The 12925-nt window shown below is 39.0% G+C and overlaps 2 protein-coding genes across 2 annotated transcripts in view; one reads left to right on the top strand and one right to left on the bottom strand.

The window, feature by feature from the left end:
* RMC1 (regulator of MON1-CCZ1) overlaps positions 1-12925 on the top strand; it is a 359458-nt gene that overhangs the window by 217227 nt on the left and 129306 nt on the right. The gene's annotated exons all lie outside the window — the stretch shown is intronic.
* Positions 1-12925, bottom strand: part of TMEM241 (transmembrane protein 241) — a 101333-nt gene that overhangs the window by 86297 nt on the left and 2111 nt on the right. The window contains exons 2-3 of the mRNA XM_063451481.1: positions 10909-10955; positions 7422-7499 (exon numbers count right to left, since the gene is read on the bottom strand). Coding sequence (XP_063307551.1) covers positions 7422-7499; positions 10909-10955 — 125 coding nt within the window. The remainder of the gene's footprint in view (positions 1-7421; positions 7500-10908; positions 10956-12925) is intronic.

The raw sequence follows: 12925 nt of genomic DNA, 5'->3' as shown, positions 1-12925 counted from the left end.
CTTCCCCCCACTGAACTACCAATGCCACTGGACCACCAGGGAGTGAGAGCCCCCCTCCCTGGCCAGCTAGGAAGCAGGGAGGGGGGACGAAAACATATATATATATATATAATAAAATAATGAAAAAATAATAAAATAAAAATAATAAAAAAATATTAATGAAACAAAAAACAATATTAAAATAATAATTAAAAAATAACCCCCCACCAAGGCTCTGCATCACACACACACTGCATTCATACACACACTGCATTCATTATATACACACACACTGTAAATAAATATTCAATTAATATAAATTTTTTTAGGATCAAATTTTATTTAGAAATTTACTAGTAGCTGCTGCATTTCCCACCCTAGTCTTATACTCGAGTCAATACGTTTTCCCAGTTTTTTGGGGTAAAATTAGGGGCCTCGGCTTATATTCGGGTCGGCTTATACTTGAGTATATACGGTACATTATTATTTATATAGCGCCATCAGATTCCATAGCGCTGTACATCCAGGTTTACACATAGCTTAACCCAAGTCAATGATTAGAATCAATAACAAGAAAACACAAATGTATATCACATTTACCAAAAAGCAGTGCAATAGCATTTTCTGAATTCTTGCCTTTTCCTCATCTTTATGCTTTTTTTTTTTTTTTCCTTCTACTGTGAGTTGTCTACTAATTGTGCCAAAGCTTGCATACAGGAAAGCTTTTGTGCATTGTTTTGCAAGGGTTTAAAATGAGGTCTAAAAATAACAAAGAATTAAAGTAAATTAGAATCTCCTGAGTATCTATCTGAGTTGGAAGTTGTGCTGTGATACAACTTATTATCTACTGCCCTCCAGTGGCTCTAATGTCAAATCACACACATACAAAAGGAAGGGAAAGAACAAAAACATACAGAAATATTTAATATAAGCAATTTAAGATTGCATTGTAAATAAAAATTTGACGTTACGGTTTAGAAAGTGCTGAGCTGCCACTGAAAGAATGTAGTCATTTATCTGCAACCACAGTGTGGGGAGTCCTTGAAAACAAACATACTGCTTTGAGCTTGGCTGCTGTGGAGTGTCTTGGCATTGGACCAATAGCCAGATATCTTAGCCCAACAGCAGAGAACCCAGCACACTGATTAAAGAGGCACAGTCATGTTTGAAGTTTGCACGTCACACACATGATCCCAAACCCCAGTGTAGACTTTTAAATTACTCAGGGATTTAGTAACACTGATATTCGGAAAATAACCATTTCCTTTATATATATATATTTTTTTAAAGATTGTAAGGTACATCACATAAATAAATATATAGGGTTCAATACACATTTAACCAAACAAAAAAGGTTTAACCAAAAAAGCATCCAATGTGTCTGTGTTACATTAATGAATCAACAAAAAAAGTACCAGACAGCAATGTGTGTTATATGTTTTTGTTTTGTTTATACACTGTGGCTGAATTTCATAGTCAACATTGTAAGGTGAGAGTAGTGAAGTTTTGAGGACAGAGACAATTATGTTTTCATTTGCTTTTGTATTACATAGCCTTATTAAAAGAAAACTGTCAGACTTTTTATTTAAAGAATCCCTGCAGCATGTAATGAAAAGATGTCATTTTTGTTAAAGGACCACTATAGTGCCAGGAAAACATACTTGTTTTCCTGGCAGTATAGGGTCTCTAGGTCCCCCCCCCACCCTAAGGGCCCCCCTCCCGCTGGGCTCTAGGGGGTGGAAGGGGTTAAATTGACCTCTTTATCCAGCGCCGGGCGGAGAACTCTCTCCCTCCTCTCCTCCTCCATATCGCGGTCATCGGCTGAATGTGCATGCGCGGCAGGAGCCACATGCGCATTCAGCCAGTCCATAGGAAAGCATTCTCAATGCTTTCCTATGGACGCTGGCGTCTTCTCACTGTGAAAATCACAGTGAGAAGCGCGGAAGCACCTCTAGCGGCTGTCAATGAGACAGCCACTAGAGGCTGGATTAACCCATTTGTAAACATAGCAGTTTCTCTGAAACTGCTATGTTTATAGAAGAAAGGGTTAATCCTAGATGGACCTGGCACCCAGACCACTTCATTAAGCTGAAGTGGTCTGGGTACCTATTGTGGCCCTTTAATGAAGTATACATAAAACTACCTTTAAAAAAAAGCTCTTCCTACTTTCACTGAATGCTAGAACACTCTGCCATATTCATACACTTTCCATCGGACCATTAGGCTCCTGCTTCACTCCCTGCACGGAGGGTTGACGTTATCAGCCATTGCCCTGTGTGCTCTTCTAAGCAGGGCAAAGTTACTGCAGTGCCTGTACATAGTGTCTGGTCTGAACTCTGACTGAACTGGAAATTCTCAGATTTACTAACAATAATCTGAATGCGGAAATCTCTGATTATCTGAACTTATCTGAACCAATCTAGCGCACTGGAATTGCAAATTATGATTCACTTGTTCGTGGAGGGGAACCCTCTTTTCAATAATGGTGCGGGACACCTAGTGTCCCCTCTCCCAGTCAGATATTCTTAATTTTTAAATATATAATTAATTTAAAAAAAATGTCATATCTTTTCATTACATGCTGTAAAAAATAAATAAATACAATTCTGGTGACAGTTTTCTTTAATGTGCTGTCACCAACTCATGTAGAATACCCTCTTCTGTCTCATTAGATAGTTTGGCATTTACCTGAAAGCAAGAAGAAAGAGGTTTTCCCTGATGTTAGCCATTATAATGGTACCAAAAACCTCTGTTAAAGTGTTCATTGGGGTTGAGACCATGGACAGGTAACTTTTATTAGTTTTGTTTTGTTATAGAATGGGGCTGATTACCATAACCATGCAATGGGGGTCCAAAACGGGGAGTACCGGTGACATGCATCCATGATCCTTGAAAGAGTTGTGTATGCAGTTGTGTATACTGACCAAAGTAACCAATGATCTACTAACTGCAAAATCTTGTGGTCACTACTCTATCCTAATTCTCCTTGACCTGTCTGCAGCTTTTGACACTGTTGATCATCTACAGCTTCTTCTCATCCTCCGCGATATCGGTCTACAAGACATTGCTCCTCCTACCTCTCCCAGCGCTCTTTCAGTGTTTCTTTCTCTGGCTCTGCTTCTTCTCCCCAACTCCTCTCTGTTGATGTCCCCCAAGGTTCAGTCCTTGGTCCCCTACTTTTCTCTATCTATACTGCCTCCCTTGGTAAACTCATTAGCTCCTTTGGCTTCCAATATAATTTCTATGCGGATGACACGCAAATCTACCTGTCCTCTCCCCGTCCCTCTTCTGGTGTCTCTGACTGCATCTCTGCTATTTCTAACTGGATGGCTGCCCACTTCCTTAAACTCAACTTAACCAAAACTGAAATTCTAGTCTTTCCTCCCTTAAGTGTTGCTAATCTTGTGTCTGTCTCCCTCCAAGTCAATGGTGCTACCATCAGCTCCACCACATAGGCTCGCTGCCTAGGTGTTCTCTTTGACTCCGACCTCTCCTTCACGCCTCATGTTCAGTCTATTGCCAAATCCTGTGGTTCCATCTCAAAAACATTGTGCGCATCCGACCCTACTTAACCCCAGATGCGACTAAGGTGCTGGTCCATTCCATTGTCCTTTCTCGCCTTGACTACTGTAATCCGCTTCTCAGTGGTCTTACATGCTCCCAACTTGCGCCGTTACAGTCCATAATAAAGCACTACGGAATTTGTTGGCGCTATATAAATAACATAATAATAATAATAATAATAATAATAATAATAATAATAATAATGTGAAGATGGCAGCTCTTTCTGGGAAAGGGAAAATGTCAGCCAGCCATGCATTCACACCAGACTGATCTGTAGCCCAGCTGGCCAGCAACGCTGCATGGTGTCCATGTAGACAGAGCTTCAGAAGAATGTACTAAGTTCAGTTTGGTGTTTCCAGAGGCAAGATATTGGAGATCAATCCTGTAACAGCTGTACAGGAGCTCCAAATCAGAACTGTTAGGAGGTATGTTATATAGAGGAAAAACAAGGCATCGGCACAGATAGATTAAAGGGACACTATAGTCAATAAAACAACTTTAGCTTAATGAAGTAGTTTGGGTGTATAGAGTATGCCCCTGCATTCTCGCTGCTCAATTCTCTGCCATCTAGGAGTTAAATCACTTTGTTTATGCGGAAAAACGAAGGTAATTACCGGTAGTTTTGTTCCACAAGCGCACCCTTAATGTCTCTCTTTTACTATCACTGAATCTACAGTGATTCCTTTTTTGCTCTAAACAACTGCTGTGCATATGTATCTTTCTACAGATCCTAAATTTATCATTTTCCCTGTATGTTCAAAGCCCTCAAGAGGTAATTGGTGGAGATGTCTTACCATACTATCTGTATTAAAAAGAAATGTCTTTTTTGGTGTTTTTATTTATATTTTTGGTACAGCGAGAGATGACTTTAGAAGCCTGCACTCTAGGATAAACTGGCTGTCAAACATCATCTTTGCAATGGGCCAATAAATGTCAACTCAACCTCACATCCTTCGATTTTTTTTATTTTTTTTTTTTATTTGGCACACACTGAAAAGGCCACTGCAGGTCTGTCTTGTTAAGTATAACATTCAATATTTCTGTAACCTAGTCATTCAGGTGTTTTTGAAAAGGTCTTCAAGAGCTCATGCGAATTAGGTATTACTTAGTTATATTAGTACAACATATAAGAGGAGTGAGTGTGCATCACTTCAGTGGCAAGTAGATTCTTAGCTAAAAATTGGAAGATGGATTGGTTTCCAACTGTCAAATGTACTGCATAAAATTGCAGATAACATGTTGTTGGATAAGTTAACAATAACACAAATGAGAAAGAACCATTTGAAGGTTTTATTCAAGTGACTATTGGTACCCAAACCACTATACCTCAATGAAGTGGCCTGGGTGCCATATTCCTCTATGATTTCTTTGATATGTTAATGATCATTAGCTTTCAAGAAAAGAGAAAAAAAACAAAGCATTGTGTTCCAGTATCATATCCAAAAGAAAAAAACAATATTTACCCACAGAATAATAAGTAGGCCTCATTTTTGTTATATTTGGAATGTGACAAGCAACATCTTCTAAACAAGCCCAAACATGATTGGCATAACTTAACCATAGGGGAAGGGATTGTGATGTCCGCTATATTGGGTCACAAGTAAGAAGTGTGACATATCTATGGAATGGAGACATGGCAACAAAATCATAGAGGAAATTATTTCTGTTGCAAGTACAAGAGAGGAGATAGAGGAAAAGTTTATATTTGGATTGATGTGGGTCCTGGACACAAGGGGGTGGTCACTTATTGTCTCTATAGATACACCTTCACTCCACCTCTAGGCCAGGCGTGGTAATTCACAGGGTATATATCCAATGATAATGAAATGTCTTTGTACTTGCTTGAGGGGCCAGAATCTAATTCTAAGTGAGTCACCATCTTAACCAGAGACCCCATGGGGCAGACGTTTTACTTTGAAAAGCTGAGTAAGTGATTAGGACTTCTGTTATTTCATCCCTTTTGTTTTTATCTGTTGTTGGTTTAAATCATTTTGTCATCTAAATTTTTGTATGCACTGGGACTATTTGTTGCTCATAATAAATATTCATTTATTAAGCTATGCCTTTGTCTGGTAAAGAATCACGTTACCTGAAGAGACTAATTAGTATTTTGTAAATTACATAGATATTGTGCTAAGTTATATTTGGTGAGTTTTTCTTATTATTTTTACGTGGGGGACCAATGTACCCCATTTATAAATTAGTGGTGGAAGCATTAAAATAGTAATAGTTATATTATTATGCTTCAGTGTGGGTGGTGTGAAGGGGGATTTGTTTTCTTTATTTCCGGTCTAGTGCAGACATATAGTGAACAATATTCCTTTCACCACCACAACTACTTCACGCACACTCTTGAAGTAGGGTGTGTTCGTGACAGGCACGGTGTGTGAGAAAAGGTGAGCAAAGATACTTTTGTACTTTTTAACCTTTGCATTTGTATTCCTAACGTAAGTGTTCCTTTAAGATATGGATTCCAGAGTTAGAATATACAGATGGCCATCCTACTCTTCAGATGTGTAGCACAACTTACTTTCCACACCCCCTCTTTTTTCTTCTTACTCCTCTCCCTCTTTTTATCTTATTTACTTTGTGTCAGTTAATTGACAGTTAACATTTATTGAAAAGAGCATTTGTACCGAGTTTTAGCATCATTGTCTTGTGCTATAGGTCATCCCTTCATAAATAAATAATTTTAAAAATAAAACAAAAGTGAAATAACAAAAAAATGATCAAATACATACGGCATGCAAAGTAACCAAATACAGTACATTTCACATGAAGATACAAACAGCAGCAGACTTTGTATAACATAATAAAGAAAAAAACAACTGATGTGTTTGATTCACACATGGTTTTATTTCAAAATAACAGTACGCCTAATATAAAACAGTAGCCTGTATCTTACTACCCACGCTGTTAGATTTAGTTTCAATGGGAAATATATATTCCACTGAAACAAACAAAAACATTTTTAAAAAGTCTGCATTACTTCACAACTATTTTAATGTGGTTCTGAAAGTAAAATGGCAGAAAAAGGGTGCAGCAGTATGTTCTCTTCTCCTGGGCCTACAACAGACATCAATAAAATTTGGTGTAGCACCAGAGTAATTTCCCAAACAATGGTTTCTAGTTAAAGAGACACTATAGTCATCAGAACATCTAAAGCTTATTGCATTTGTCCTGACGAGAAAAATCAGGCTTTTTGCAGTAAATATTGTCTTTTCAGAGAAAATGTAGTGTTTACATTACAGATTAGAGATAACTCCACTGGCCACTTTTCAGACGGCTACTAGAGGTGCGTCCTGGGGCAGTATAGAAAACTGAGCAACACTGTGATTCAGTGCCCCACCCTCTGCATAGAGACACTGAACTTTCCTCATATAGATGCATATCTATGAGCAGATGCTGATTGGCCAGGACTGTGTTTGACTTGTGCTGGCTCTGCCCCTGATCTGCCTCCTTGACAGTCTCAGCCAATCCTATGGGAAAGCATTGTGAGTGGTTCAGAGAATCACTTCTGATGATGTCAGCCAAGCAGGCAGATCAGGGTCAGAAGCTGCAGACTTGAATACAAGTAGATTTTACTATATTTAGGGAGGCAAGGGGAGGGACAGGGGAGCTAGATGGTGGTTTTAACACTATAGGGTATATACATGTTTTGTTCCTGACCCTATAGTGTCCCTTTAACCATCCAAGATGGGCCTGGCAACGGTTTAACCAATCAGAGCCTCTGTCAAACTGAGGTCTGATGTTTTGTATTGACCAAGGCTTGACAGAGACACAACTGGCCAAGTGCTGCTACTTGAGAGGTCCATCTTGGACTGCTGAATAAACATCACTGCGTATTAGTTGTGCAGGAAGAAAAATGGCAACAATACCTGGAACTGCAGTTTATCTGTACCCAGCCGAGCTTCCAGCACACGTGAAGGAGAAGTCCACCAACTAAAGTCTGCCACCTGCCAGAAAAAGAAAACATTTGATGCAGGAAAAAAAGTATGCAACAGTTACAAGTTAAAAGTGCTGGAACAACACAACACACTAGAATCAGATCCACCACACCTGTCAATCCAAGATGCTCTCAATGTGACATGTTAGCTGCTCGTCTACACGGAGTGGATTCTCATCCAATTTAGTCACTTAGCCTGGCTTGCCAACTGTATAAAAGGCAATTTTAGGGTCCCCAGAGTAAAATGAAACTACCCATCTTCTCAGTAACAAAAGAGTATCCTTTATCTTTTTATGTTTATACGTCTACATTTACAGAACAGACAGACACAGATTTTATAGTTTTATAAAATTATTCTTGTGTTATAGATATATCTAACCAGTGCTCAAGGCCACCAAAGGTCCACATTATATGGATATCAAATAACAGAGGTAGGTAACCTTAGGTACTTTACATGTTGTGGACTGTGCCGAAGGTTCTCAAACCCTGTCATATATTATAGTTCTGAACTGCTGTTGTGTGTGGGATCAGTCTGATATTCAAACTGTATTTGTTCTTTCGGTAATGAAAAAATTAAAAGGTTGTCTGAAAATTGAGTGGGGCTAGCAGAAGGGCAAGTTACTGACTTTATACTCGAGCTCAGTATTTTGGCTTAATCCCTCTGAAGCTGGGCAATCTTATTGATGGACAGTTTTTTTCACCAAACAGTTAATTGCAGTGAATTCAAAAAACACATTCCAATGCTTTATGCCAAAAAAAGGAGTTTGGGGAGTGAAAAAAAAACTCCTGTTCATCAAATGTTTTCTATAGTCTTCGTTTTGCTATTTTAGCAGAATTAATTAAATTTAGTGAATAAATCCCGGAGAGTACGAACAATTTGAGACCTCTAACGTTTGGAGGGCATTAATAAAAATCTGAAGCAGGTTATCTACCTCAGGATTGTTCAGCAAACTGCATGGAGTTCACTGCCTATTGGCTAATGGTTTACAGGTAATTTATGCAGGGTTAATGCTGGATATTTAGGAAGCGATGTATTGATCTATAATACTGTCCAGTGGTTTCCTATCACATAAGAGGACTTAAAGGGATACTGAGCACCAAAACAACTTTAGCTTAATGAAGTAGTTTTGGTGCATAATCTAAATTCTCTGCCATTTAGGAGTTAAATCACTTTGTTTATGCAGCCATAGTTGCAGCTCCAAGCATGTGACTTGCACAGCCTTCAACACTTAAGACACATCTAATATTTAAATTGAATTTATTGGATATTCTGTTTAATTTAGAATGTCTTATCTCCTGCTCTGTTAATAGCCTTTTAGACCCTGCAGGAGCCTTCTGTGTGCGATTAAAGTTCAACTTACAGAGCATGAGATAAAAAACTTCTAAAGCAAGTTGTCATCTGATTGAATATTTTTTTTTTTAATGCATGCTGTCTGTGTCAGTCACAGCCAGTGGAGGTGGGACAAGGGATGCATAAACAGAAACAAAAGCTATATAGCTCCTAAATGTCAAAGAATTGAACAGTGAGACTACAGGGGGCATGATCTATATACCAAAACTGCTTCATTTACACCTTCAATAACATGTGAAACATGTTCAAAGTAATACAAATAGACAACAGTTATATCATACTACTGAGTGGTGTTAACTTAAAATAACACAGCAGGGTAATGCCATTAACATTAGTGTGAGTTTGCTTCATTTTAATAATTTTTTTTTATTATCTCTGTCTAGCAAGCAAAGTGTGCTAACTTCATAAAGCAATCTTCTTTTAAAAGCATGCAAGGTTCATGACTTTACAGACATCTAATTTCTCCTAAACAGAGGCTGCTGTCATGTTAACGGTCATTAGAGATTCCGGTTTTATCACCGAACCTGTACAACATGCTCTGATTTCATCATTTTATTACTATACATTATCAAACATTACACATATAGCTTCTGGGTGTATTATTTTGTAATCCAAGTAAGTTGTAATCTATTCAGTGCATCTCCTGGTTTATCCTTGCAGAGCGCCTCCAAGTTTCAGCTCTCTTTGACTGATAAGCACTGATCAAAGTCTGGTGCAGCGCCCAGAATGTCCTTGAACTATATTTTATAAAAACAAGGAAGAAAGGAAAGCCAATAGTGAAGTATTTCACAGTTCCAATATGTAGTAGAATAACATTAGGCACACTCATTTTTTTGGAGCATTTTTTTGGAGTTTATAGGAAGAGCATTCGCAGACACCTAATTAACGCGGCCAGGGCACTGATTCCACTATATTGGAAACAAACGAATATCCCGACGATAGGGCAATGGATGGAACGTGTGGAAGACATATATAGAGCGGAATCAATGCAGGCCACCCTTATGGGTCTCGAGGACAAACATGTGGATAGGTGATGCCCATGGCTACTCTTCATAGCGGACCGAAGCCCTGATAGGAATAGCCGTCTGCAGCCCCAGGGAGCTCCGCACCCCCCCCCCCCCCCCACCCCCCCACCCCCCACCCCCCCACCCCCCCACCCCCCCACAGATGGGGACTGACAGCTGGTACGATACGTGCAACACCATGGGCACAGGCGATGGGACACCCCCGCCCCACCACATCACCCTACCCATACTTCCCCCAATCCGCTTCCTCCTCCTCCCCATCCCCTCTCTCTCTCTCTCTCTCTCTTCTTTTTCACTCATCCTCTAACTTCCCCAATAATGATTTATGTACTAATTGAAAAACAGACGCAACCCTCCTTAATCCGAGATTGCTAGCAGCTGTGTCACTCACCTACACCCACACATCAAAATAGACGCAAACACCTCTATCATGTGATCACACAACACGAATAAGGCACACTCATGACCAGCAGCTGATCAATCACGCCAGACCAATAGCCTACACCATCCCAAAGAGATAGAGGCCCAGGGTGATAAGGAAATGTTAACGGAACTCAATAGGCAGATACAAAGTACAAGCCTATGGGTATACCTCTCCTCGAGCTGCAATCAGGTCACTCACGTGGCTCCCCTAACGTGTGAAATGTGTTCAAGTACCATATCTGTATAATACGTAACACAGTTTGAGTGTTGTTCACACAATTTACGATGGGACCTGCGCGTCCACTATATATTATCTGCTTGTTCAAATTCCAGATTCATGCTGTTGTACATTGATCAGGGCATGCCCTGAAACGATTATGCCTGAATAAAGCCTTTTTGAAACTAAAATTTGAAGAATGCTGTGCTGTCCATGTTACCAACTGATGGCATCACGGTCCCCATTATTAGATAATTCATTGAAGGTGTGGTTATTTGATAATAAATCTAATTTTAAAAAGTATTTGTTATCTGTAGGACTTTGAAGAATTTACATCTCAAAACACATACACAAAGCAACATTCAAATATTCGAGAAATCAAATGATGTAATGCAATACTTACCCTTGAAAAAGGGTGGGGTAGGTGAATTTCAGAACAGACAGGACATACTGGAAAACAAAGACCAATTAATAGCACAGACACCTAATATGAAAAACATCAACACAATAAAAGGACAGCTATCTGTGGCAAGAAATACCACTGTGCCGTAATCAAAATCTCTCAGCAATACTCCACCAGCGAACAGGCCACAGATGTAAAAAAAAAAAATAATAATAAATAAAGTTGTAAAGAACTGCAAAATTCAGGCTAAAAAAAGCTACATTGTGAGTCCAGTTGAAGCAGAGAATTTTCCAAATCTGCTACTGTGGCCTACATTTTTAATTTTATTTTTTCAACTCGCTGTGTCTAGTAAACAGAAATACTTCATAAGTCTATACACTTCGTAATGTAAACATGATCAAATACAACACAACCTTTCACGCACACATGCCCTTAACCTGTATTTTAAAGTTCTCTCATGATGTACAACACTCTTGAAAGACAAAAAAAAAAATAATGTTATATATATATTTTTTTTTTTTTAATACGAAGTTCTGGCAAAACCAGACCACAGAGAAAAGGCAGTGTTTGCATTGCTGCCTTTAGTGGCAGTCACTCAGATGGCCACTAGAGGTGCTTCCTATTCCATTGCTGCACAGTGTGCTCCACTTCCGTTCAGCATCTCCAGTTGAAGAGTCCCAATGGAGATGCAATGATGCAATGCAGCTCTATGAGGAGATGCGGATTGGAGCAGCATGGCATTTTGTTGTGCATGCTCAATCCTATGCAAAGCACTGAATTGGCAGAGATGATAAAAACTGATTATCTCAGCCATGGAGGTGGAGCCAGTTAGCGACTGCCATGGCAAGATTGGCAGGGAATTTTTAAAAAGGTGAGTAAAGTCACTTTTTCAGAGCGTTCCAACAGGGGATGGGGACCTAAACAGCCATACAAGCACTATAGTATCAGTAATACATGTTTGTATTTCTGACACTAGTGTTCCTTTAATTGTTTCTTGTTCACCAGAGAATTCCACTTTAAGCCAGAGTTACAGGGCTGCAAACAAAGGTCTCTTAGTAAGAGTATTTTTCAAATTTAGATATTTTTGGCCTAAAATTTGCTGTCACTGTTCCCTTTACATTTATGGGGAAACATTTTTTTGAAAACTGCAATATCTAGGCTAAAATTGGAAAAGTGCTCGAAAATTAGCTGAAATAGGTTTTTTACTCTAAACACTGAATTGAAAATTTTGTTCCAAAATGAAGGAAAATCTCCTTATTTTGTTTACTACTGAAAATAGCGCTTCAGGATTTGTGTGAGGCTTCTGAATGAGAAATCTGTGATAATGGTTTACTACCTATCAGAAAATATACCCACTGTATTCTGGAATGTAGTTGTCTGTGAGCTCGATGCTTTTATTGAAATGCTGGAAATTGCATTAAACCGTTGAACCAGTGGAAATTTAAATGGTACATATTACAATAATTAAATAATACCAGTACACATCATATGCAGGTTATAATTGTAATCTTTATTGCAAACTATTTACACCATTCCAAACTGACAATAAAAGTACAAGAAACAAAACATACAAACACACACATTTGCCAGTAGCAGAAACGTAGATTAAATGTATACAGTTTAAACAGGATGAACACTTAAAGGGACAATATAGTCACCAGAACAACTACAGTTTAATATAGTGGTTCAGGTGTCTACAGACCATCCCTGTAGCCTTTTCAATTAACAGGTGCTTCCTGTGTCAGTGCTGCATAGTGTGCTACACTGGCATTCAGAATATCCAAACTCTGCATGGAGGCGCTGAACGTTTCCCAGAGAGATGCATTCATTTAATGCATCTCTATGAGAAGATGTTGATTGGTGCAGCCTTGCATTTTGCCACGCATGCACAAAAGCCTCCAAGTTTGATTATCTGAGCCATGAAGGCGGGGTCAGGAGCGACATGGTAAAAAAGGTGAGTCACCTTTTCAGGGAGACCTAAGAGGGGCCAGGCACAAAATAGCTAAACAGGCACTTT

The sequence above is a fragment of the Pelobates fuscus genome, chromosome 4, assembly GCF_036172605.1.
Source record: "Pelobates fuscus isolate aPelFus1 chromosome 4, aPelFus1.pri, whole genome shotgun sequence".
Taxonomy (NCBI): domain Eukaryota; kingdom Metazoa; phylum Chordata; class Amphibia; order Anura; family Pelobatidae; genus Pelobates; species Pelobates fuscus.
The sequence above is the reverse complement of the archived record's forward strand: the minus strand, read 5'-3'. Positions and strand labels throughout refer to the sequence as shown.